Source organism: Neopsephotus bourkii, unplaced genomic scaffold (genome assembly GCF_033783945.1).
Source record: "Neopsephotus bourkii isolate Nb327-2 ecotype Australia unplaced genomic scaffold, CSIRO-AGI_Nbou_v1 NB_941, whole genome shotgun sequence".
In the NCBI taxonomy this organism is placed as follows: domain Eukaryota; kingdom Metazoa; phylum Chordata; class Aves; order Psittaciformes; family Psittacidae; genus Neopsephotus; species Neopsephotus bourkii.
The window spans coordinates 2,889,002-2,916,950 of record NW_026901435.1 but is presented as its reverse complement, the minus strand read 5'-3'; the positions used below and the strand labels follow the sequence as shown (position 1 = coordinate 2,916,950).

General features: G+C 36.4%; 1 protein-coding gene across 3 annotated transcripts in view; it reads left to right on the top strand.

The window, feature by feature from the left end:
• MEI4 (meiotic double-stranded break formation protein 4) overlaps positions 1-27,949 on the top strand; it is a 76,404-nt gene that overhangs the window by 22,266 nt on the left and 26,189 nt on the right. Inside the window, exon 4 of one of the 3 annotated variants that reach the window (XM_061358386.1) lies at positions 11,966-12,058. The exons of 1 other annotated variant lie outside the window; for it this stretch is intronic. In XM_061358386.1, the coding sequence (XP_061214370.1) occupies positions 11,966-12,058 (93 nt within the window). Of the gene's footprint in view, positions 1-11,965; positions 12,098-27,949 lie in introns of all 3 variants that reach the window. One more of the 3 variants, XM_061358385.1, reaches the window with a different exon arrangement.

Below are 27,949 nucleotides of genomic sequence, written 5' to 3'. Positions count from 1 at the left end.
GAATGTAAATATCAGGCAAATATTACTGCCAGACTTGGGGGATGGGAAGAGGATGTGCCTGTATTTTGGTTAAAAAGTGTTCAGAAAGAAATCTTCATATACTGAAGCTTATACTGAAGCTTTTCCAGGACTAGAGCTTTGTGTCTCTAATACCAGGGTGTTTTATATTTCAGTGTTGCCATCGTGTGATACTTAGTTTTTAGAGGTATTCATGGCCAGTGTTCTGAAAGAATGTGTGTTTACATACCATTTGTGTGGCATCAGGAATAGAACCATGCAGGTGTGACTCCTTTTATTATTTTTTTGTGCGTGTGTGTGATTACAGGATAAAGAACACAGCAAACTTGAGCAGGGATTCATTAAGGACTTCTTCATAGTTGATTGTGTCCAGCGTTTCCATGTGTTCTCCTCTACCCAAAGAGGAAGATAATAAATAACTAAAATAACGTTAATTCTAGGAGAGTAACCAAAAGGTTTTCTGGAAACGGACTGCTTGTTGATTGCAGGAGCCTGGCAAAGCCTAAAGTGAGAGGTGTCACATCTTAAATGAGAGAAAATATTCTGATAGATCAGGATGTTTCAAGTCTTCAAAGTACTTTTATAAGTCATTCCAGAAGTGTGGAATATGTCCACGCAATTTGCAGGTGGTGTCTTTTCTCTGAAAAACTTCACTGAAACACGTGGCTTTTATGAGATGTTTTATATTTTGCTTCCACAAAAAGATTGACTTAACAGTCGTTCCTATTGACAGCCATTACTTCAATCAAACAGATTCAAAGAGTTTAAAAATTATTAAGGGATATTAATTTATTAATTTTAGTCATTATTAAGGGATAACTCTGGTAGTTCTCAGATTTCTAGAGAAAAAAGAAACATGTATGTGGTAATTTCATTATTTATAAAGATTTATACAGAAATCATTTTTAGAGGTTCAGTATTCTTTAAACTGAGTTGAATATGGAAATAAATATGTAGAAATCAGAATCAGTAGTGGAGACTGTGTAACTAATTCTTCATGTGCTGTGTACCGGATATCTCCTAGGGACACTTTATGCTTCAGTTTTAATCATCACTGTTTACTCAAGCGGTGATTGAAATATCAAGATTATAGGTTTAAAATAAAATTACCATTAATTACAAGGCTGTCATCTGGAAAGAGTGGCAAACTATAAATTTGGGTTCCAGAAGGATGCTTAAATCCCTTCAGCATAAAAATGTTAGGAATTTGTTGTAGCTAACCTTACAAACTGTCGAAAGCTTTTGTACAGACAGTGCAGCTATAGTATTTGAAGCAACTTTCCCATTGCCATCCTCACCTATAAAACTGTTATGGACTGTCAAGGAGCACAAAGGGCTGCAGAAACACCTTCAAAAAGTGAACAAAGAGAGAACTGGCTGTGGATTACTCTTAACGCCTCATCTTCAAGAGTCTCTCAGCGTTTTGCAGAGCAAATTAAAAATCGTTAAAAACCTTTGAGAATTGGAAAAGAAATAATTATACCTACATTAGATGCAAAGGAAGAAAAACAGCAGCAGAATTACTTGCTGTAGCTGTCGAGGCCTATTGTTTGAGATGTTTCTAATTATAAAGCACTAGAAGCTGTAGGAACCAGCAGACGTATACTCCTGCTTTTCTGCATGGATTCAGTTGCATAAAGCTGTGCATTTTGGATAGTATTTTGACCTGAAAAGTCAAACCATCGTAAGTATCAGAGGGAAAAAAAAGAATGAAATCTATCATTTAAGAGAGGTAAAGTAAAATACTACTTTAAAAACCTCCCCCCAAACCCCAAACCCAAACATATAAATCAACTGCAAATGAAAGTAGCCTCTTGAATGTTGCTTTTTAATTCTTTTTCCATGTTCGGAGAGCAGCTCAGAAGTATGCATACAGATGTCAGACACACGGTCTTTTGGAAGAAGCCTTTTAGAAATATCTAGAAGGATCCTCAAGTCACTCCTGTTGAGGGGGAAGCATGGGTGCTCTAAATAGTCTAAAGGTCATGAAAGCTCTCAGTTATCTGCTCAAAGGCCTGCTTCTGCACCTTCTGTTGATATCCCTGTATGGCTGCCACAGAAGAGTTTGTGCGGATCCTGTGTAATTCTGGTCCAGATGAGCTGTTGCTCTCTGCAGCCAGCTGTTATAAAATCTGCTATGGTCACTGCTGATCTCTGGAGCAAGCGTTTTGGTTGTCACCCGTTTCTGAATCCTCTTAGAAGTTTGTTGTGGCTGTGTGTTTTTGGTGCATTGCTTTTTGAGGTGCTCATGTTGAGTCACTCCCCAGTCGGGAGATCCACTGTCCTGTTTGTCCAGGTTCTTTGTAAGTCCTGCTTTCCAACAGAAGTGTATTATAAGAAAAGCTCTGCAAGACTATTCAGTTTGCTGAGCCACTGACTGATTTTCAAATGGACAGTTTTCTACTACCTGTCAAAACATGGGAAATCATTTCCCATGGAAAACTTCTGTAAAAGCTATGGTATGTAATTACAGTTCCAGTGGAGTAGAAACTTTGTCTCTTCTCCTGCAGAAAGGAATCACAGAAACATTTTTTTCTCTAATTACCCATTTTGGATTTGACAACAGGTATCTCTTTACGTATCCACAGGGACATAATGAATGTGCGTTTCTCCTGCTCCTAGGTGCATCACTTGCTCACTGACACTGAGATGTGCCTGTTCTGTTGAGGTTTGTCTCTGTTGTCCAAGGTGTTTTGGAAAAAGGGGTTATTTCTCCTATATCAGAAAAATGCAACAGTCAGAAGCACTGGGGATTGCCAACTCCCTGTGCTGTTCGAAATCGCATGTGTGGTTTATGTTTCTGGTAAAGGTTTTGCACAGCATCCTGAAGCCCTACCTGGAAACCTTCTGTGGTGAACTTGGGCTAGGTGTAGTTTCATAGTATATGGAATCAGCTTTAGAAGTCAAATCCCTGTAACAGAAATTGAGGTACTTCATGCATATTTTATTTACATCTCTTGGATATAGAGCTGTGTAAAATGTCAGAACAATTATTGTTAATCTGAATTCAGATTCTTGTTTGTTGCTTTGGAAGTAGAAGAAAAATACTTTTGTATCTGGCTTCTTTCAGGGCATTTCAGCTGTATTCAAAGCTGTCATGGACAAATACAGTCATAGGGTGCTGCATTACATAAGATTTATGTGATATGATCCCTAGTTGTGTCACTGTAGTTTATCAGTATTGTTGACAGAAGTTCAGTTCGCTGCTTGTACTTCTTTTAGGTGCAGCTGATACTGTAATTTGGAGCATGGCTAATGGATCAGATATGTGCCAGAAGATCCTGGCCTCCACCCTGGGTTCTGTGTAGAGATCTGTGACTGTTTTCTTGGACCTTTTGTTTTAAGGAATTAATCAAAACACTAGAATAGAAGACAGTGGTACATTGCCTTCAAGATTCTTAATGTCAAACTGTATAGGGCTGTCAGAAGAGGCTGCTTTCCTGTGCCTTGTTCTTGTTCAAGAAGTACCTCAACCATCTGCCCCATCTGACTCATAATCTCTTTCAAACAAGACCCTCAAGGAAGAGAGATGTGTTTCAGTGAACCCTGGTGATTTGCTTCTTCTCGTGCTATGTTTAAAACATCAATACTGACTTAGAAAATTCTATCAAGAGTCATGAATTGCTTGCTCCATTCAAATAATAATAAAAAAAAATCCTCATTGTTATGGGCTATTTCCTTCTTTTTTTTTTTTTTTTTTTTTTTAACCCCCTTTGGAAATTGGCTACCTTTAAGGTAGTTGTTTTGAAGTTGGTTTGTGTTAACAGTATTTTCATGGATACTGAGACATGAGCACAGTGTCTAGGAACTTTTCTTACCCTGTTTGGGACTTTATGGCCTGTTTCCATTTTTCTCTGTGTTCCTTAATGTCCTGGCTTCAGCTGCAACAGTTATTCTCCTTTCTAGTAGCTGGTGCAATGCTGTGTTTTGCTTTAGCCTGAGAAGAATGCTGCTAACACACTGATGTTTTAGTTGTTGCTAAACGTGCATTCTGGGTAGTAACTTAATGCCTTTACCAATGTTTGTGTGAGGAAAGATTCACAATTCTTCATTAAAATAACAAGTTGAAAGCTAGTACAGTGAAAAGCAGAAAGAAATATTTTAATCTCATTGGCAATTATATGATTAAATATATGGAAGTGTGCTTCTGCAATTGAAAAACTAGACATCAATTAGAACAGTGGTTTTGAATCATTTCTTATCTTGGATACAATTTGTATGATTCATTAATGATTGAACTTGCTTGGAAGAGAGTAATCATAAATTTTGATGGCTTTAATATGTGCAGCAGTATGTATTTGATATATGTTCCAACGAGTTGTGGGTGACAGTAAATTTCCCCAGCCACGTATAAGTTGCAGTATCTTTTGTTAGTAACTGCCAGGACAGTACATAACTGTTTACAAAAGTCTTGCCTTTTCAGCACCAAATAAAAGATAAAATAGTCATTCATTTCATTGGTGGTTCCCAAATATAAAACTAGTGGCCTTCAGTTTTCGTAAATTGAGTCCCAAGGGGAATATTGTGGTTCTTGTGCCATGGTGCGTTTTCATTGGCCAAAGAATTTTGCTTGCATATTGGAAGAGCAGTTCATTTGTATGAACATTAAAATGTGTTGCCAGGATTTTATGGTCTAATAAGAGTCAATGTTTTAATCTCTTGATTGTTGAATTAAATTTTCTCAGCAATCTGTTGTCCTATGTAGAGAGCTATTTGAGTCAAATGGTAATCAAAATCCATTGTCTTGTAAATCACTACAGTCTAAAGCAATCACCAAACGATTGACTTTCATTTACTTCAGTAAAGTGGATCAGAGTAACTAGACAGGAATGAATGAATGAATGAGTGAAAGAAACTTTTGTCTGACTCTTAGACTTTTATCCCCTTTGCCTCCTCAGGCAGCATCAGCTGATACACATCATGTACTAAAGCTGCAATTATTGCAGTTACAGAATGAGGTTAGCAAGATTATTTTTTTTAACCATAAGGGCAAAAATTTTATGGTTTCCAACCTCCCTATAAAGCTTTCTTGTCAGGACAACTCTTTTCCTAGTAACAAATAATATAATTTCCTGATTTTAACCATGTAATTAATTAGTATTCAGGATATAATAGGTTATTTCCACTAGGAGGAAAAAAAAGGAATGGAGTGGGCCTTTGCTTGATTTACAAATTAAATGTACGAAGGCCCTTAATGAAGTAATGCAGAAAGTTCTTGGTTTTGTTGAATGTGATACAAAATGTATATCAAAAGCTGTTTGTTTTTTTACCACTGCCCTCAGTCTCTGTCCAGTGAATGCTTTCTGTCAAAGCTCTCCTAACTTGCTGCAGCATTGCATTAGCAGTGTCAGTTTGCTTCTTTGGCATCTCTGTGGTATTTGCAGCTGTGACCATGTGGAACTGAGAGCATACCTCTCAGTCCTTCACTTAGCATGGTTGTGCAAAAGCACTTGAATTCTATCTAGGCCTTGTCTTCTGTTATTCTAGCTGTATTACTGAACAAAAGGAGTACAATTGTTTTGTTTTGTCTCGGGTACCATAATAAGGTGATAGTCAAAGGGGTTATAGGACCACCATAGCTCCATCACAGCATTACTTACCCCAGCACTTTAGTTCCGTTAGGGTCACTTCCAAATGGAGGCCTAGTGCTGTTCCTGCTGCAAGGATTGTCTTTTCATGGAAAAGTTCAGTTTGTTGCTTTTAAACAGATAAAATTTTATTTATTTCTTTATTTTGTCTTGACGGAAAATTACATCCTCCAGTTTTTGACAGTGGCTGTATATCCCAAGGGATTTTGTGTCCCTGCCCATGGCGGGGGGGTTGGAACTTGATGATCTTAAGGTCCTTTCCAACCCTAACTATTGTATGATTCTACTTATGATTCTATGATTTTTGGTGGTAGACCTCAACCATTTGTTAAAATATTGTGTACATACTTTAATAATAAGAATTGTAGGGTTTCTTTGGGGTTTTTTTGCCTGTTTACTAATGAATGTTTTCTCATAGCTTAAATTTATTATGCTTCCCTAGGAAATACTTTTGTGTGTCCAAATGGAGGGGATGTTCTGGTGATAGGACAGAAATTAAAGTCAGCTCTGTAGAGCCTGTTATCTGCAGCCAGTTGCAAAGACAGTTGAGTATTCTTTGCCTAACTTGTTAGTGCTCAACTGCAGTGAAATCTACAACCCTAAACAAGGTACCTCTGTTCTTCCTAGGTATGCATGCCAGGTACTTGACATCTTTAAGTGGTACTCCAGGTAGCTCTCACACTGGGCAGAGGGAAGAAGAGTGCAAGACTGGGAAATAAATGTCTGAAATCCACTTTCATTTGCAGGAAGTGTCTGTAAATCTTAGATACTTAAATGAGACATTGATTTAGATCTCTGAATTTAAGTATGACCAGCTCACTCCTTAGCTTAGAAATCTAAAAGCTGAAGAATACCTGTTTTCTGTAATTTATCCAGTGACTTTTTCTAAGAAGTCCTCAGATAAAAGATTTTAATCCGTAAGTCTTTTGCTCTCAACAGACACTTACTGCTTAGTGTCTCCTGCATCTATTAACATGGCTTGGCAACTCAGCATCACCAGGCAGATAGGCAGTTCTTCACTCCTCTAGGCTTCTGACCAGGACTAGTTAAGAAAGAGGAATAAAATGTAATATAAATTCTAATCTCTTAGGGAGGGAAAATTTTGTATCTAGAGCTGCTTCTTCATTGTCAGTAGAACATTTACACTAGGTATTAAAAAAATGGGCAGCAGTAACATCAGAGTTCTCTGAGTGGCAGCTGCTATGAATGCTGCTTGTTTACCCGGGATTAATAATGGCATCCTGTTGACAATATTTACTGGATCCAGCCTCTTGGATGAATTAGGTATTTGGATGCTTAACTCATGAATCCCAAGAAGATGCAGACGTCCTTGTTCTCTGCCAAGATAGCATTGCTTAAAGTAAATTTGTCGATGAAAACTGGAGTTAGCTGCATTTCTTTACACATCAGGTTCTTGCAGTCTTCAGATTAACTGATAACTTGTGTTTGCATGTCCTCAAGGAAGGTGTTGCCTTTCCTGTAAAGGTGATTGTGGTGAGATGATATACGCAAGGTACTTGGTTTTAGTGTATGGAAGTGGGTGTTACCATTTTTAAGGTAGAAACTAAATTAAACATGGCAGTGATTTGCAGCCCGTAATTCTAAGGACATCCAGGTTGCGCTTTAGTTTTGAGTTAGGGATTTTTGGTTGGTTGCTTTGCCTTTTTTTGTTGTTCAAAAAAAGACAAAAAACAAGCACAGAAACTTGCAACAGTGACTGTTATATGTATTTTATCCCATCAACTAGGTGTCATTGTTTTTTATTTATTATCCAACTCAGGAGTATGTAATGTGCTCAAAATGAAAAAGACAAGTATTTATCCTATGAAACGGAAAGAAAAAAAAGTGAAATAAATTTAGAATCAAAGAGATGGTATTATTGTAACTGTAGAATTTCTAATGCAGCACACTTTGTGTTTGAAAGTGATGGTGAGAGAAGTTACCTGGGTAGCAGTGTGTCTCAGTAACATGAAACACTTTATAACAAATTTAAAATGAAAGAATAATTAAAGATTTAAAGATAAATTATATAAAATGCAACATGAGTTTACCAGATGTAAACTGTAGAAGGGCAATGTAGGAGCATTCCTTGTAAAATAAACTGTGTTTACAGATGGAAGATTTGGTAGCTTTTATCTATCTGGTGTTCAAGAAAGTATTTGTTATGGAACACATACTAGAAGAATCATTTGAAACTGAGGAAGATATTCTTTAGTGCTTTAGTCTTTTGTAGTTGGATAGGAGAGCAGCTAGAGAAGTAGCAAGAAGTTGTGCTGTGTACCAAATGTTTACAATTGTCAGGAACAGAAGGGCAAAGGTTAGTGTATGTCAGTCAGAGGACATACTACTTACGGGCAGCCCAGTCTCTGCAGGTGCGCTGGTTCTGGTTTGAGTCTGTCCTTGTTACTTGAGCAGTAACTTGTGCAGGGAAGGAGAGGATAAAGACCTAGGAAATCTACTTCTGCCAGAGGTCTTGGCGGGGTGAAGAAGCAGAAAGGGGAGAGGGGGGAAATGGGGAGGTGGCTGCAAGTGTCTCTCTGCAGCAGTTTCTTTGGTCTCTCTCTCCTTCTTGACAGTGTGGCGGCAGCAGTCGACTTGGCTTATTTTAACCTCTGGACAGGAGCTAACAGATGCACTAATTGCTGCCTCTTTTGCTAGGAATTGGTATTGGATTGTATAAAAGAATGTATGGAACCAGAGGCACCCTGCTGATCAGTGAATCAGAGAGTAGTTTTTAGGCAGCCATGAAGAAATAAACCTAAAAAAGATACTTTCGATCTGTGTGTGCACCTTCACACTCCCAGTCTGACATACTAGCTTCCTGGTCAGCAAAGACAACTGGTAGGAGTTCATGTAGTTCACTTCCTTGGAGATCTTCCTTCTTCACTCCATAAATTCAATAAAGCTACACCTAAGCCAGTAGGTTGCACATCTGCTTCAGTGAGTATCACAGTATGTACTGGTGGCATTTCTGGCTTTTCCAGGATAATTCACCAGAGTATTCTGATTTTCAGACTATTTAGTAGACGGACTGTAGGTTACTTATTTCTACATCTCCATCCTCTGCACAGCATGCAGGTGGTGTATTACAGTAATTCTTTTCCAGATACTGAAATATTTTAATTTTCTTTTTTTTTGCACCTTTTCTGAACCTTTTCTTAAACAAAAAAAATTGTTCACCCCTTTTGCATTTTTTCCTTGGGTTTTGTAATATTTTTGGTGCATGCAGTCAAATGTGGCAAAGGGACCTGCCTCTATTGTATGTCACACTGTCTGCCAGAATGTTTTCAGCTAAAGCTCTGCAAAAAAGTGCTGAAATACTGTAATATAAAAGGCAGCTTGCAGCAGCCAAGCTAACTGATGGTCCTAGCAGAGTACATCAGTTTTAGAAGAGTGAAAAAGTTTATGAAAGACAAAGGGCAAAGGTAAGGGCAAAGCAAGTGCTTGAGATGAGATTTACAGAGGAAAGAACTGGAATAATGTATCAAATCCCAAGGCTTGAAGATAGGAGAAATACTGCAGCATAAACAGGAAGAGAGACAAAATGACAGCTGTCAAATTAACAAAGGAAGCAACATGACAGTAAGATTAAAAAAGGGCTACTAAGGTTCTCCGCCCTAAAAGTGAAACTTTCAGCTGACATTGATGAGTTAGAAAAGAGGTTGGACTTCAATTGGCAAAGGGCAAGCGTGATGTGAATTCAAAGGCACAAATACTGTTTTAACACCTCACAATTTGAGGATACCTGTAATAATTATTTGCTTAGTCCTGTGTTGCCAAATATGCCAGTTACTTGGGGAAGAGGACTATTACTTGGTATGAAAGCTGTAAACAAGTGAAACAGAAACTGTGGTGCAATGTTCTTATAGTTGTGGGGTGTAAGATATCATGGCAGCTCATGAAGCAGCTGAACTCTGAAGTTCTGGATAGCTGTTACTGAAGAAAAGTCTAACACATTCTTATAAATGAATTCTAAACAAATAATTCATAAGTAAAGATTTTTATCCCAAATTTCTGAGGAAACAAGACTCATAGGAGTGTGCTGTTTGTTTTGCTTGTCAGTCTTTTCCTCTAATAGTAATTTCTGAAACGGACAGAGAGTTTGAAATCACATGGGAAGAAGTAGAAAGTCACAAAATACCTTCCAGTAGGCTTTAAAATCAGTGGCTGGGTGGAGGAGAGACCAAATTATTATGCTTGAGGCAAGCAGAGCATTATATATTCATTTTGGGAGCAGCAGGCCAATAATCCACATGTCCTTCCCAGCTACTGGTGCAGCATTGCTCTCTCTTGCTCTACATCCTGAGGAACATGGGAAGAGAGCAGAAACCCAGGTGTTAGAGGAGAGTTGGGGACAGATGATGCAGCTCCTGAATAGTGAACCCAGCTCCATTATTTTCTTGTTTCTGATTGTGCGTTTTTTACAATCTAATTTTCTGACTGCTTTTACCCGAGAATCCCTGAAGAGCATAGGTTTTATTTCATCTATACCATTAAGCAAGCCCAAGGGATTAAAAGATTTCAGTTCCTTTTGTAACATTTCATAGATTGGAGAGCTAAAGATATGCTTTTATCTTTAATGAATTTGCATACTATTTGAACTAGTATCAGCTTGAATGTTTCCAGAGTTTAATTAGTAATACATGAGCATTGCTCAGAAACACAAAGACTTACTTCTGTTCACCATTTACAGGTTCATTGCTTATATGCTATAAATTTGTTCTGTTTGATTTTAATGCATATAGTCTGTGAGTGTTATTTTTAACCTTAATTTTTTGTTGTCCCCTTTTTTGTTCTCTCCTTTTTTCCCTTAAAATAAGGTTCCACCAAAATAGAATATTAAATACATACTCATTAATTAACCAGTTAGCAGGTGGGATTTTTCAGTGGCATCGATACCCATATCTCAAGTATTGTAAGTACAGACAGTACAAAATCCCTTTTACTTCCTTTAGTAGAGGCTCAGGCTTTAAATTTGAATATCCCCTGTTATCTAGCCCTGCAAAATTCCAGCTAGAAAATGGTGACTTTTCCTAAACCAGAAAGGATACTGAAATATTGTGGAAAAATCCTATTTTAGTTAAATCTCAGCTGCTAGCATTAATAACTACAAAAAAATAAAAATGTTCATTGTTTTCAGTAATTTCCAGGACGATTCATCCAGTGCAAACTTGTAAAGGGTGGGCAAGTATTTTTATTTGTGTGTGTGTGTGTGTGTGTGTGTGTGTGTATGTGTGCATGTGGGTGTGTGTGTGTATACATACATTAGCTGAGTAGTGAACTAAACAAGATTGTTGATAGGATGCAGTGGTCTGCTTTCAAGTAGTTAGGATGTAGTTATTCTTAGACATACAAATTTGGGTTATATATCCTTTTGTCAGTCAAAAAGACATTTACAAAGAGATACTGAATGTTAATATCATAGAGGTATACACTATATAAAAATATAGATTACACTTTAATGTGTAATTTAATGTGTATTTTTCTTTGAAAGAACTGCAATACTTTTATATATAGAAATGACGATTTCTTCTAGTAGTGTTTACTTGGGGAGAGTAGTGTGTTTTATTGCATAATAGCCGTACATTTCCAGTACAGGAAACAAAGAAGAGAGTTGGTTTGGGGTTTTTGTTTGTTTATTTTGGGTTGCTTCGGGTTTTTTTGTGGTCTTGTTTTTTGTTTGTTTTGTTTTGGGTTTTTTTGTTTTATATATATATGTATATATATGTGTGTATATATATATATATATAAAAGACTGTGGGGGAAAAAATTGCTAATATAATTCTCATGTAAGTTCGTGTCACTTCTCCTGTGGTTCAGGAGAAATGCTTTGGTTGCAGCTTGTTAAGCAACAACCTGATAGTGAATTGTTTGAATTTGAAAATATGGTGTCTTGTGTTAGTTAGCATTTAATCAAGTTTGTTCCTGATAACTCTATTGACAGAGAACTCAGTATAGCTGTTAGCTTGCTCATATGTTTGTTTGAATTTCAAAGAATTAATTTGTTCATTTGTCTACCTGTGATGAACAGAATTACTGTATCTGCAGGGGAGTCACCAGTTTTATCCAACAGCAGATGGGCAGAATGACAGCTAACGCTGAAAAGCTACCAGCTGGGGATTTCACAGTCTTGGATGAGTTTGTTCATATGATGGTTTCCTGTAGTGCTAATATTTCAAGAAAAGAAAGTTTCTGGGCAATGAATGTGGTTTCTCATCGATTGCGTATGTGTGTAATTAATAGAGTTTTAACCATTAAAATTTTGTATTTTACTTTTTTATTTAATATGTAAATCACGTTTTTATTTAAAGTCATTGCTTGGGGTAAAAAGGATTACATATATTGTTATTTTTCTTCAGTTTCAGGCACTGCATGCTGTATCACACACGCTGGTTTTGCTAGGAAGGAACAACATACTAAGGAATTCTTTAATATCTCTTCTACTATCAGAAGTACGTAAGTTTGCTGAGCAGCTGTTGCAGGCTCAACAGGTACTGTCATCTTTTCTTTTGGAGAAGAGCTAAAGTGTGGTGTTTGGAAGTGTTTTGTTTGTTCTGTGTAATATATAGACTGCATAAGTTTTAAGATCATGCTGTATAATTTGGAAAAGACTTTGAAATAATTAGTTAAAACAGTTATTGCAAAATGTAAATTTTTGCCTATGCAGGCAATAATGCAATGTAGGTATCCAACTGGACCCACAAAGAAGTATGTCTGTCTCTACCTCATGTAAAACTGGAAAGAAAATCACATTATTTCAGAATTAGAGTTTATGTTTCACATTATAACATTAATTTTCATGATGCAAAAGTTATCCAACACTTAGAATTCTATTTAATTTATTGGATTGAGTAGGAGATGAAGAGCAGAATAGAATGGGGATAATATTTTTGATGAGTTATTCTTGGGTTAAATCTTTTTTCCAGTGAACCACTGAGATTTTTGGGGGGTTTGATTTTGTTTGTTTGTTGTTTGTGGTGTTTTTGTGTGTGTGTGTCTTGTTTTGGGTTTTGTTGTTTTGGGTTTTTTTTTCTGTTTTGGGTTTTTTTTTCTGTCTTTTTGTTTTAAAAAAGGTAAATAGATGTTTAAGATTTGGAGAAGAGGTGTTTGAAATAAATTGGGTTTTCATAGATATTGTCATGTATTTAGTGCAAACTGTTCAATTTCACTTGGGATTATGATTTATCCTCTAAGGGTCAATAAAAACGCATGCAGCTTTTTATTTGGTGGCAAATAAAGCTGTGATATATATATATAGAAAAGATTAATCATAGGTATATCTAGTTTAACGCTTTAAGTGTTGCTCAAAGTCTAAACTTTATTATTTTAATCTGCAGTTTATGATATGGGAGTAAATTCTGACTGCTGGCAAGGGAGCATGTAATTTCCAACCCAAATTTCTAGTATGTTTGAATTATATTCTGAAGTCACTAGTAGCATACCAGAGTTATTGATGGCAGCCAAAAGAGAACAGACTTTAAACAAATGGAAAGGTAGGGAAGTGTGTACTAAAAAAAAAAAAAAAAAAAAGAAACAAACCCCAAAACCATCTGTTTTTTTAAGTTTAAACAAGTTGCTGGTTTTTAGCATTATTAAATCTCACCTGTTTAACAGAATTAGTCATCCCTTCTTTCAGCAGAGTTATTGCCACTGGCAAAAACTGAATGCTCCACTGCTCCATGCTAATTAAAAGTTTGCATTGAGCATTCCACTTCGCCGAGTTAGTTACTACAGTATTAGTTAACCTTGCCATACTGTAATTAAATATTGTTTTTGTATTTGGTACATAAAATTTACTTCTAAAGTAAGTCTTACGCCTCTTTGGCTCTGCTTTATGTTAGAAAGAGCCATATATTGATTTTAAGTTTATAATTAGATTACAGAAATGTATAACTTGCAGCTGAGATGATGGAAGTAAATTAGTATCCTGCGATTTTAATTGTAAAAGATTCTCTTTAACTACAGAAGTGATTTGGATTGTTTGAACTGGCAAATTATTTTATTACCAGCAGTGTAATTTGTTTATTTACAATAAAATATTAGAATATTTGATTCATATATAAATATGTAGAAGTTGGTAATTTAATCCCTGAACAATTCAAATACCACAGCTGGTATAATAAATTGCTTAAATGCCAGTTTGTCTAGGATGGCTTGATACCCCTAGTTCATATTGTTGTTGGTTTGTTGGTTGTTATTGCTACTATTTCTCCTTTCCCCCACTGTCAAGAAATGGAAACCTTTGATGGTACTTCTAGAGCAATTGAAGAAAGTTGTATCTAGCACTGAAGGGAAGATGTCAGTCTAGTGGGTGACAGTTTCCAGAGAGACAGAGACTTGTATTCATTTATGGACAGGGGGGAAAAAAAAAAAAAACCAAAAAAAGAAGTTTTTTTATCTTTTAAATTTATTCCGTTTCTTCATATTTCATATATGTGGAATGAAGTTTGAAATGGTAAAATGCATTTGTTATTTGACCTTTTCAGCTGCAGGGCCAAGTCCTTTTTCAGGTTAAGGCTTCATTACCTGCAGCCCTCCATCTGTCTAATTTTAATTACCTTGTATTTGTTTTTGATGCAAATCTTAGCCATTATCAGTCCACAGAACTTTTTTTTTTTTGTTGTTAAATAGCCCTTTCTGTTCACCCAGAGAAATAATCTAATTCTCTTGTATTCAAGAATTTAGAGCCACGTTTACATAAAGAGAGTTATCTGCTCTGCTTTTGCTTCCTCCCACTAGGTTGTCAGTCTGCCTTCTTCTGATACTGAAATGCAATAGAGTGTCTCTTCCTTTTTCAGTTTTCCTCCTTTATTTTTAGTTAGTTTGTTTGTGTTTCCCCTTTTTTGGGGGGGAGGGAACTGATAACATTATTTATTTATTTATATTTTCATCATCCAGCATTACAAGTGCTTCTTAGAAGATTAATGCGTTTTGACCAGCCAAACACAATTGCTGGTCTGGAATAGGACTTTCATATGATTTTACCAAAGCTTATGGGCTTTCTTTTGAGTCCTTTGAAAACACTTTGCATTTAAGTAACCATCAGAAGAGTAAGTGAGCTTCGGGCACTTAGGTAAAAATGCGTGCTAATAGTTCTAGAACGATAAAGTAATCTTGAAATGTTTATCTGCAAACACGGTGTTTGTCTTCCGCAAAGAGCGGAAGGTTCGAAGTTCTGAGTTTGAAACAGGAGCTATGCATCTCTCTGTAGCTGACACATTGTAGGATTTGAAAAGCTGCAGTTCATATTGTGAAAGAAGCTGAAGTTATGATTTGCTTAGCATGCTGTGATAGTAAAGTTTTTAAAGCTTGTGCATTCTTTCATTTACTCCAAATAGATGTACTGTGTTCATTTACAAGCTCTTATACATTCTGTATATGATAATTATGTCTGGAAATAGTGCTTAACAAAAACCTTTCTGCTTAACACAATAGGACACTAAACTGTAGTAATTCTGACAGCCTAATTTATAGACCTGCTTCTGAATCTTTCTGACTTCATGTAGCATTACTTATGGTAGTCATGACTCTTAAAAAGAATTCTTTTTTTCTTGTTTTAGAATCAAAACTAACAATACAGTATCAGTTTGAAATATATCAAGTGACAGCTTTAAAAAAAAATCTTCATAAATACTGAAAATGGAATTTGCAGAAGGATAATACCTTACATAATCAAACTTCATTAGCTGCCAAGTATCCTAATCGTCTTTTGTTGCTTAAGCAAAACTTCTGTTAATTGAAAAGGCATTAGATGTTTTCCAAGTAAGATAATCAAATTAGGGACTCTGAACTTCAGCTGTGATTAGAGGTGTGTACTGGTTTTGTTTTTTGTTGTTTGGGATTTTTTTGTTGTTGTTGGCAGATAGGAGAAACAAATCATCTGAGGCATGTATTAACTTAAGTTGATCAACTTACAAACATTTGGTGAAATATAGAAATTAAAAAATGAGCTTATTCATCCAAGAAAATTTCTGTTTGTTTTATTTTTGTCTAATCATATTTTTTTTTAAAGTTGAAGTTGTTTTCCAACACTGACTTGGGTTAAAACCAAAATTCCTTTTATTTTTTCTAAAGGAATCATCTAGGTATCTTAACATTTTTATTTTAACTTCCTCATTAAGACCTGAGCTAAGTTGCAGTTTGTAAAATATTTGCATTATGCTATAGGCAATTTTATATTCAGTCCTTCCTTCAATAGGAAGTATATTCAGCTCAGATTATGTGGTTTGTGGATACGTATTTTGATACTTACTGAAAATTTTTTACTTTAAAATTCTGACTGATTTTACTGAGTTTGTATCTGCATATTCCTGTCTATGGCCCTGCTTATCTGTCTGTGACCCACAGTTTTAAAGAGCTATCTGTGCCCTTAGTTTTACAACTTAAAAATATAAGTTGAATGTAGGAGAGTGTATCTATCTAATGAACTACACACTATGCAGATTGCCCTGCATATTTTTATAATCCCCTAATTGAATGTATCTGTTAATATATCCCACTTGGCTCCCCATAGCCTCACAAAGATAGAGGTGAGGATGCAGGCCAGGACTGTGAAGAGCAGCTGGATGGCCAGGTACAAGTCCACAGCCACGTCCATCCCATTCTGTTGCTGGAGCCCGCCTGTATTACAAGTCATTACCATAAAGTACAATAAGACAAGAACCTTAGCCCAAGCCCCACGCTTGATAAACACTAACACGGCAAATACTGGCTCTAAGTAAGAGACAACATTCTGAAACTGTGAGATCAAGAGAAACAACTTTGAGAGCCAATCAGCATTGTGATGAGTGACTATTAATCCCGTCAGATCTGTCATTATCTCAACCTTTCGTGCCCCACATTGGGCGCCAGAAGAAACTGTCGTGGTTTAAACCCAGCCACACAGCTCATTCACTCACTCCCCCACTTCTTGCCCTCCCCCTGCTCCCGGAGGGATGGGGAGGAGAATCAAAAGAATGCACTCCCACGATTTGAGGTAAGAACAGTCCAGTAACTAAGGTGTAAGACAAATCACTACAGCTACCACCAATAACAGTAACAATAAAGGAAATAACAAGGGAAGAGAATACGACACCTCATCACCCGCCAACCAATAACTCGCCTCCGCCAGCCCGACGAAGCACCGACCGATACCAAGTCCAACCCTGCAGTCCACTAGCCCTTCCGGGTAACTCCCAGTTACCTCCTGGGCATGACGTGCTGTTTGGGTCAGGTGTCCTGTCTCTGCTTCCTCCTGGCTTCCCTCCTCCCTGGCAGAGCATGAGGCTCACAAAGTCCTTGGTCAGAGTAAACATTTGAGCAGTAACTAAAAGCATCGGTGTTATCAGCTCTGTTCCCAGGCCGAAAGTCAAAACCACAGCAGTGCACCAGCTACAAAGAAGGAGAAAAATGACTGCTACTGCTGAACACAGGACAATTAGAATATGACAAACATATCAATTAATATTAGAATATGACAAATTGATGCAAACTATATGAATAATACGTATTTTTTTTAGTATTTTGGACCACTATCCTGATGTTAATATAGGAAATAAAAGTAACTAAGAAGCCCGTGTAGTTATCCTGATATTCCTACCCAGTTAGGATGAGTTTTATGGTAGTAAACTCTCAAGCAAGTTAGTAGTTTGTTTTAATTCATTGAAGTACTTCATCATGTACTGAAAGTGAAACTCCTACTTCACTGCTTCGGTGACACCAGAACACTGACTTCTAGGCAAAAACGTATTAATATAAAGTCAGTTGGATCCCTTCATTCTTTTAATTTTATTTATGTTGGATATATATATTTAATTTTTATCTCTAGTAAGACCCTTTCATTTTTCATAAATACAGTTTATAAGAATACATTAACTGAACCTTATCTTACTATGAAATAGAAATCATCTGATCCCCAATTGGATTTGTACTGCAGAGCAGATACAATTTTGAGATACTAAGATTGCTGAATGATACTGTGAAAGATGGATTATTTTTCAAATGTTGAGCATCTCACCATAATAACAGATCTTCCTACGTGGTAACTGTTTCAAAGACAGAAGACCAGAAATGGAAAGCACATACTGGTTCAGTGCCCATTTCTATCCCCACCTCACCCCAGGTGTTAATTCCAAGAGGTCTGAAAAAGAAAATTAAAATCCAGAAAATAGATTTGAAAATAGAAAAAGGAAGAGATAGTGCGAGGCCCTGGAAAGCCTTATTTAGTATTTGCTGATACATAGGTCGTCTAGCATTACGTTTTTATATCCCATTATCCCCTGAACGCTATTTTTCCATTTTTAAAACTTAAAAATATTTGTCACAAAACCTGTACACTGAATAGGGTTTTTTTTTTTAAATCAAAACACCAATTTATATGTAATTCTTAATATTACCTGTAAGTATTAAGTCCCAATCCAAATGTGGGTGCTAACTTTTCCCCTGAAATTAATGATGCAGTTACCCTTTGACACAATATATAGGATGGGATTCTTCCTGTTTAGTTTAGATGTATGTAGTAGAAAGTGCTGTCTGCTTCTTACAGAACTCAGCCAAGCAGCTAAGGTCAACTAAAAAATCTGTCAATGTGAAGATGGATAGTCGTGCAAGGCTTTGTTGTATATTACATAAATTCTTGAGAGTTGGTCTTATTACAGTAGAATAGCTTTGACTCAAATAGGCCAAAGGAGTTAGGCTTATGGTGGGATTTGTTTCACTTAACTTTGGATTTCTGTGATGCTTCCATCTGATTTGCTTACTTCTGTTTTCCTTTATAGCCAAGAGAGGGAAAGACATTTCTTGTCCCATCTGTATTGGATGTACATAATTATAATAGCTGGCCATAGAGTTGTCTGCTTCTCTCTGGCTATGACGAATGAAACCTAAATTGATTAGCTGAAATATAGATATTTATGTTGTAGACATCTAAAATTAAGGGAAGAAAATCCCATTGTATCTCTGAAGATTGCTTTTGGGTGATCTGGGCCAGAGCTGTTATGTCAGGAAGAGCCTAATCCTACAGAACAGTTGTAATAGGTAGTCATGCAAAGTGTACTTCTGTCTGAACACTGACAAACTCACGCAAGTAAACTTATTAGATGTTTGTAACAAGCTATGTTTCAGGTAGGGTAGTTAATAAGTTAACTTAGTTCTCAGGTGTTCTACTTCTTGAAGTGTGCATGTTGGAAGAGACTGATGATGAACTAGAGTGCAGGATACGTGTATCTGAGATTTTTTTTAGCATTCATGAATCTGTGGTGTGTGTGATACATATACCTTTAAATAGGAAGCTCTGTTAAACTAACCGTGCTTGAAGGCAATGTGTTTGGGAAGAAAATGAATAAGGAGGAGCATGAATGCAGTATGATTTTTGAGCATTTTCTGAGATTTTTGTTGCCTTTCAGCACTGTATAGCAGTCATGTCACTGAAATGTCAAACTACGTGGCAACAGCTCTATGTGGAAGCAAATGAAGGGATGAACTATTCCTGTGGCTGGAGAGCCATTATGTTTTCTAGCATGCCTGCAAATTAGAGACATTGAGAATGTCAAGATGGACTATCCCAGTTGGTAATCAATTCATCAGGGAAAATGCAGTTTGCCTGGAGCTGTGTTCAGCTAGATAACAGAAGGTTTAAAGTGCTAAGGACACAGCTATTAATGTCAGGGCTTGTCTTCATAATCCTTTCTCCATGCAGTCATTCTGTATCCAGTGGATGCTCTAGGCAGGTATAGTACCCACCACATGCTTTATTCTGAATAAGAGCATACCTGATGTGATGTTGAAAATTCATCAGATAAGCTTATCTTTCTAAGAAGTCTCCTTTGTTTATGCAGTTCAACCATAAGTTTGTTTATGTTGTAATACGACTTTTTTATGGGTTAGGAAAAAGCTATACTGTTTTTCCCAAATATGGTAGATATGGCTAAAATCATTAATTAGAAAAAATAGCGGACAGTACCATGCAGCTAGAAAAGCTAAATGCATTTTGCAGTCCACTGTTCAAGGTACTAAAATGGCTATCCAGCATATTTGGCTTTTTGTAGTTTGTACTGTTGACTTTTACTAACATGTCAGACTATTAATACTCCACCCAGGTAAAACAAAAGAGATCGATGCCATGTAAGCTTCATTAAAATAATTAAACTTGCATCTGGACACCTGCTCTTCCTTTTTTAGATTTCATTTCCTTCTTTATGTTGGTGAGCACAGGTTGCAATGTATTTCACACTGTGAATGGTTAAAGATGCTGCAAAATAGTGCTCTGGGTAAATGTAGGATTATTTTTCATCCCATGTGACTGTTTATGCTGCTGGTAACAAGTGAAATAATGGCTGGATAGAATAATCAGTGGATCTGCATTTTGTCTCATAGATACGCAGCTAGTTTAGAGATAAGTACTTGCAAAAACATAAATGTCTCCCCTGAAAGAGAGGAGTGAAAGAATCAGTCTAAACTCGGTGTATGTCAGAAGAGTGCCATACACCTTTGAAGTGTGTATCAGCTTTTGCTGCATATGTCATCCCCTGTTACAGATTAGATTTTAAGATGCATGTGTGCCAGACAGAAGTGGACAATGACAAATGGTTCATGCAGTTTCTCTCTTCCCTATCATACTTTCATAAAATGATAACACTAAGGAGAAAGGTGTTTTGAAGTATTCTCACAGAGCTAAAAAGTAGCAGGGCTTTGACTGCACTTATGTGCTTGGCAAATTGAAGATGACATGTAATCAGAAAACCTCAGGTGTGTTTGGGAACGGAAGCAACAAATATCGATCCCATGAGGAGAACCCTGTATTACTGTCGAGTAGAGAGTTATTACTCTTAATACTGGTGAATCAACTCATTCATGAAAACATAATATTGGAAAAAGAAAAATGCTTAATTACAGATATCAGAATATATTATACCTCAATAAGTAAATAAGTAATATTCCTGGAAATCTCATTGTTTCAAATCATGCACAAAATCCAGGCTTAAAAAAAAGAACCAAACAACTAAACAAAACACAAAAAAAACCCTGCCAGCCAAACAAAAGAGAAAATAAAAAAAAAAAAAACCAAAAAAAACCCCAAACCCCCACATACAATTTGATACAGTTAAAAAAAAAAAAAACCAAACAAACAAACAAAAGTGCAGTGAAAGCTTATCTGGGCTGATGCTGCTTTTGCTTCCTTATTCTCAGTGTAACTTCTGTTCTTTTCCTATTTCTTTCTTTACAGCTCAGTTAATCCTCTTACATGCTTGAAAGCAAAATGTGAATAAGAAGCAGCATCTGATTTTTTGTGGCATGTGTGGTGTATCTGCTAAGTCTGGAAGACCATTTGATTATTACTTATCTGTGTCTCCAAATAAGTAGTTTTAATGCTCCTGATAACCTCCTCTCTTCATGGAGCATTCTTGCTTACTGACAGTGATTTGCAAAATGGAATGATGTTACGGAAAATTAAGCACCCCTTCCTTAATGCTTTTGGATATCAGAGTTGTGTATGTGAATTAGTGTTTATACCATAAGTGCTCTTAAAATTTCAGTTTACAGGCAAAGTAACATTTTGTTGCAGATTTACCTTTGATTTTCTTTCTTCTTCTGGAGGATTGTTTAAAGTTTTCATTATCACTGAATGCACAGTTCCCGTGTCAGTGGCTTCGTAGTGCTGCCTTAGTGTTTCATGTCTTCATAGAGTAGAAAAGAGTTGTAGCCATACAGATTACTGATAAAATGGATTTTTGTTTGGAAGACTAATTACAGTCAAAAATTAAAAATGTCTTTAAATCAGTTAAATATAGGACAATGTAAATGGAAACTATGAAATTATATAGGATAGTAATAAAATCATCACTTCGTTTTTCTTTCAGAACATTTATTTTCATTTTATAGGACACATCAAGATCCTTGGGTTACTTAGCTTTCACACTCTTGCCTCTCTTCAAACATGTGGGACAGACCTGTACATAATGATTTAGATCATCGGCCTGCCCCATTGGGACCTCATTTATTGGTTTGGGTTTTTTTGGTAAAAATACCTTTGAAGCTGTATTTATCTACCTGTAGAGCTTATGCATAACCGTCAGTACTTTAAATCACAATGCCAGGAAGATTAACTAATGTTTGTTCAGTGCTTTCCATAAAATGTTAAAGTGCTTTTAAAAACTCATTATATAGCTCACTGTGAGGCATTATAACCACTAAGAATGTGCAGACTGACATAGCTTATGCAGTCTGCTGTGGTGTGCTGTCAAGCATAGAAAAGCTGCTTCAGTTCTTTGCATGTTCTTTTTTTGATTAGCAATGAGTTTGATTTGATCCTGCTTGTGCTTGGATTGAACTCTGAATTTTCAAGGGACCACATAGCTTAGCTTAGATGGTAAATTGGGGAAGGATGGCTGTAGTGCATTTAGAGTTAGGTTTACGGTTAGAACAGGATTTAGGTTTAGGATAGCGAAATGTTTGAAAGGCTGTACTTTGGAGTGTTTACCATGACCAGCCAGACTACACTTGTTCTGCTAGCTTGCTGTTAAGCAGGTTAGATTTGGTGTTAGAGCAAGCTCGCTGGTGATGTCCTCAGTTTGAAACTATGTCAGGCTGCAGTTGTGGTGGTGGAGTGGTTTTGAGTGCATATGCCTATGAGCTGCACGGAGTGCCGCCACATCCAGAAGGAGCTGCTGTCCCTAGTTTGGCTCCAAAACAAGCAGAGTTTTCATCTTGCTGGGTTTTAACTGATGTTATTAATAGATTAATAGAAGAGGTTTATGCCTGGGGTGAAAAGATTTGCTACCTGGTGTTTGTTTTGTAGCTAAAGTTGGAATTATAGTTTGCATGGCTGAGGTGTGCATGTGGTGAAATCCAGTTCTGTAGTTTATCCTAAACTTAGTCTAGATTTTGAGTAACCTGCCTGATTAAAGCTTGATCTAGTAGGCCAGCAAACTACTGATATGCCCAGAGGAGGAAGTATGTTTCAGGACTGGTATCATTAGCACCTCCTATTCATTGTTAGATTGACAGGATTTCTAGTATAAGTTTAACTTAGGGGGTTAAAATATGATGAGCTAAAGCTGAGCATGTTTACAGAAGATGTCATAGAACTAGACTTGGGGTTGTCTTGTTGAGGGCTTAGGAGTCAGGGTTGTCGGTTTTAGATAGGCACTGATGATGTAGCCTTCTCAATCCACAGCTAATTCACTGGATGTAATATATTGGTGAGCTTAGGTAAGTGTAGGAATGAGAAGTGAGATTGAGACTCACAGGGATTTGGAGATACAGGAATAGCATGCTAGGCTAGGTTTGTGGAGAAGGAGAAAGGGGGCAGCAGCTGAATGTGTTTAGATTTGAATGTTAGTGACATTAGTTGGTGTTAAGGTAGAGAGCAAGGCTTAGGTGCTTGGATTGGTACAGCAGAAAATGCTTTCTTAAAGTTGGTGGTAAAGTATGCTTGGTCAGGATATGATTTATATGGCTTGATTACCTTTAGGATTAAGATGTTGGTTGCAGTCTTGGACTTGGATGAAATACAGGCAACTGGATACCTTTGCTGGGCTGAACCGCAATTGTGAATGCACACACGTGCACACACAGTCACAGAATAATTTATGACAGCACAATCTGTATGCATATCTTCTAGAATTATTTTTGTCCTGCTGGAATATACATTTTAAATGCATGTAGCACTAACATTACAGATTTAAAACTAATTTTAGGAAATAACATTCTTGAATCCACTTCAGTTTAACTTCCTAATATACAAAAATGATTTATTTTCACTTGATTCCAATAGCAATTCACATAGGGAGAAATAGAATAAAATGCATACAGCAAGAAAATAGGGAAAACAAGCAAAAAATGTGTGTGTTGTTGTTTGTTTGGTTTCTTTTTGTGAATGATGGCATCCTAGGTTGCGTGATTACAGTGCAGCCTTTGACGTTTTAGCTTGCATGTTTTGAATTTCCTGGTATCTGTCAATCCCTGAACTGAGTTGGCAAAACACAATTAAGCCTCTAGGTATACTGTCTTGAAACAAGATTGTTTTGCCTCTATTTCATTCTTATAATTAATTATTTCATTAGAAGTTACTTCTAGTATTGCCAAGTTCTCAGAGTACTAAACTTCTAGCTGGGGCTGCTTTTTTAAAGAACTCTGGTTTGTGTAGCCTTATCATTTAATCAAAGTGGTTTTTTGTAGTAGCTAGGCTTAGCTACTACATTTAATATAGAATACTATAGGGAATTGTGTATGACAAATCTGAGAGAGAGCATGGTAATAGAGAGATAAAAATCTGAGTAGTAGTTCTGCCTATAGGAATAAATTATAAACAGAGCTTAGTTTAGGTTAATTTCTTCAGTCACTCATTTTGAGTTCTTCCTACGCATTTTTATGATGTGAACTATAATTCAGTCCTGTTGACTAACTTAAACAGAGTGAATTCATTGAATGAGTCATAGAATTACAGAACGGATAAGGTTGGAAATGACCTCTGGAGATTATCTAGTACAACCCCACTAAAATTAGGCTTAACTAGGACAGGTTGCTTGGGGCTGTATCTAACCAAGTTTTGAATTTTTCTGGGGATAGAGACTAGACAACCTCTAGGCAGCCTGTTCCAGTGTTGATCATCTTTATCATAGAAAAAAAAAATAAAAAAAAATTGTGTTTAAATGGGATAAATTTCAGTATTCCCTAATGTCTCCTGTTACTGGATAGCATTGAGAAGGGTCTGGTTCTGTCTTCCTTACTCCCTCCCCCACCAGGTATTTATAGACATTGATGAGATCCCTCCTGAGACTTTCTTTCTCCAGGAGAATCATTTCCAGCTCTCTCAGCCTCCCCCTGTATGTTCTCATCCCTTCATCATTTTTTGTGACTCTTCACTGGTCCCAGTCGGTATATCCAGGTCTCCTGCTGAGGAGACCAGAACTGGACCCAGCACTCCAGGTGTGTCTCACCACTACTGAGCAGATGGGAGGAATCACTTCCCTCAACTTGCTGGCAATACTTCCCATCATGCAGCCCAGGACACAGTTGACACAACTCTCACACGGCAAAATTCAGCCACATTGTAGATCAGGTACATGATAGTGTTTTTAATCATAAGAGCTTGTTTTTATTTTGTAAATTTGGGAAAATGTCAATGATTCAGCCTGAAAATTTTCCTATAGATACCTGCCTCAGGCCATTTTTTGAATTTGCTTTTTTTAAATTTTAGTTTCTGTGAGTGCATGTGTCCAGATTTACAGACGAAGGCGTAAGTGTTCTTTGTTTTGAGTTCATGCAGTTCTGTGTAATGGCATGCACTGTAAAATCATGTCTTAGCCAAGATTGCTATCAGTGATGAATTTGAGTATTTAAAAGATTCTTTTGTAAAAGGACTAAAGTATTACCTTCCTCTGTAAAAGCATTTATGAAGTTAAAGTAATTTTTTTGGTATGTGTGGAATTATACCAATGATTGTAATTTAAAATAAAAAAAATAAAAAAATTCTTTATTCAAGGCAAAGACTGAATGCTACACATTTTGTGCCCATGCTATAACAAGGACAGAAAAAGTACTGAATAATATTTCTTCTGATTGAGCATTACCCACCCTCTATAGTAACAGAAACTGGTATCCCTGAAAAAAAAGGAAAAAACCCACTCTGTAACCAAACAGTAAGTGATCACATAATTAAAAATGTAGGCATAAGAGAGTTAAATTAGGCTTGTAGTGTCATTGTAATGATTTAGACTTGCCATTCCTAATAAAAAGCAGGTAGCTAGCAGTACATTAAGAAACGATGTAAAATAAATGAGAGAATTCATGTGCAATATTAAAGAACGCTGTCTGAATCACAGACCTTAATTACCTCACTGTTTTACAATTCTTCTAATGAATCCTTTGACCAAGCTTTGGAATAACCCCTGCTAGATCATTCTACACAGTGCTTGCTCAAGAATCACTCAGCTCTACTTAGCTTAGATGAAGGTATGCTTTGATTAGTGTCTGAGTTTAATGAATTAGCAGTTTATACCTACATTTTTTGTCTGTAACATAGGAGCTAATTCCAGTTTGTGTTTTTGTTAAGGTACAGTTTTCCTTGGTACAGTTTTCTTGGATTCTTAAGATTAACTAATGATCATATGATAGACAGCTCCTTCTAAACTGTGTGTGTCTGTTTCTTAAGTGTAGAACCACTGCAGAAAGAAGCAGAAGAAGTTAACTTTCAGGAAAGATATAAAGCTGATGAGGCGTTCCTTATGCATGATTTAAGGCCAGTGAAAGGAAGAGGGTTTCTACTCCCACAGTGGTTTTAGAGGAGTTGTGCAAATTAAACTGCCTGCAGAATTCTCTTTATGTCATACAATTTTGTTATTTGGTATACAGCATTACTAGTCACCTTTAAAGTGTAATTTTTGAAATTACTGAAGACTTGCGAATACTTTGCTCAAAATTCACGTTTTCCATGGATAGCGTGCTAAATAGGCCAAACTGTAAAAGGTGCTTTTGATGAGGAGTGTGGAATGTTGCCCAGTATTTATTAGAATTGTGCTGGTATTCTGTAGCACAACTAAGCAAGTTGTGTTATAAAGAACCAGATGGCGTGGCAGGAAGGTTGGAACTAGGTGATCTTAAGGTCCTTTCCAACCCTAACCATTCTATGATGAAAATGTCAAGAATATGTTATATTTACTCAAAATAATAATTATCGGTGATTTGTATTTTGGTATTGTTTTTAAAGTTTTCAGTCTATTTAAAAATACAGTAAATCATGAAATAGCTTATTTTTACATTTTATAGATCATCTGAATGGGATTCTTTGTGTGCATATTTAATCTGTTTTAAGATATTGTTGGCAAAATATAAGTTTCCATAAAATAGTATAGAAAAGAGAGGACTGAGGGAGGAGTTGTAATAGTCTTCCAGACTGTGAAAAGTTACTGTACAAGGAGTCGTCCTTATGAATTCTGGAGTGAACAAGAAGAAACGTACTTGGTGGTTAAGGTTACATAACAAACTACTTTTACTGAACGTCTTCAAGTACGTTCATGATGAGCGTCTTTTGAGGGTGCTCAAAGTATACTTGAACCTCTCTCAGAGTGAGGGTTGGGATTAAAATACTTGGAGACCCTTTCAGCGATAAATCTCCACTCCTACTTATATATTATATTGACATTGATAATTATCATCAAAATTTAAATCAGTTGCAGGGAAGGGGGAGGGAGGCAAAACTCCACACAGATGTCCTCTGTCCTCCTGACTATTGGAAGAAACTGAAATACTATTCGAATGAAATATGTAGATGGTAATTTTGGGGAAATGTTATAATGAGGATTTAAAAATGCTAGTAAGTCAGGAAAAAGGTTTTACAGAAAATTTACAAAATTTGACTCATTTTACAAAATTACTAACACATCCCACAATCAGGATTTCAAAGTGAGGGAAGCTAAAACCCTTCTTCAGGCAGTTATAAAAAATCAGGATGTAGATTAGATGTGACCTGGCAGGGATTTTAAGCAGATCAGTTTTGTGCAGGAATGACTGGTTTGCATCAGAAAAAGCCTCTTGGGGTTTCACGTTTGGTGTCCTGTGAATTCTGTATTTCTCAGGCAGATTACTTTTGATGTCCCCACTTATATTCAGTATTCACTGTAACACCTGTGTATAATATATTTTATCTATAAAGATGGAGAAAACAGTAATATAAGAGAGCGCTTGGGAACTGGAAGAAAAATGTACCTGGAGACTTGGACTGCACCATTGATCGAGACCTTACAAGAGTTGTGCTCAGTTACAGTGGTGTCATATGTACATGTAAGGATCTGAATAATAAGTAGCTTCCAACTGTGTTCACCTGAATAGCATTTCAAATAATACATACTATTCTGGGTTATTTTATGCTAATGACAAAATTAATAATAATCAAGAGCCTTTTTGCCATTTTAAAATACTTCTATGTATCATAAGAGCTGTTCTCCAGAATGGGTTTTAGCATACATTTCAGTTTCAGAAAACACTTACTAATTTCCTTGCAAACAATTTAAAATGCATTTGGAAGTTAAATTATATTACTGATTCATGGATTCTGAGGTCAGAAGGAGTCATTTAGTCCAAATTCCTTCCTATACAGGTGATAAATTTTCCAGAAGCTGAATTTAAGACTGTGTTATTTATGCATCTAATCAGAAAACTGTTACTGATTCTGTTTATTGTTTACTATTATTATTCTCTTCAATCTTAAGTAATAACTTCGGAGTTTTGGCTTTCTCAGTCTGAGTTTTATTGCCTAGAATTAAGTAATAATTAACAAAAAAAAAAAAAAGAGCCCTGATCTACATTGTTAGAGTATGTTGAAATAGTATTACAGCTGAAAAAAAAGTGTTTATATATAAAGTTAT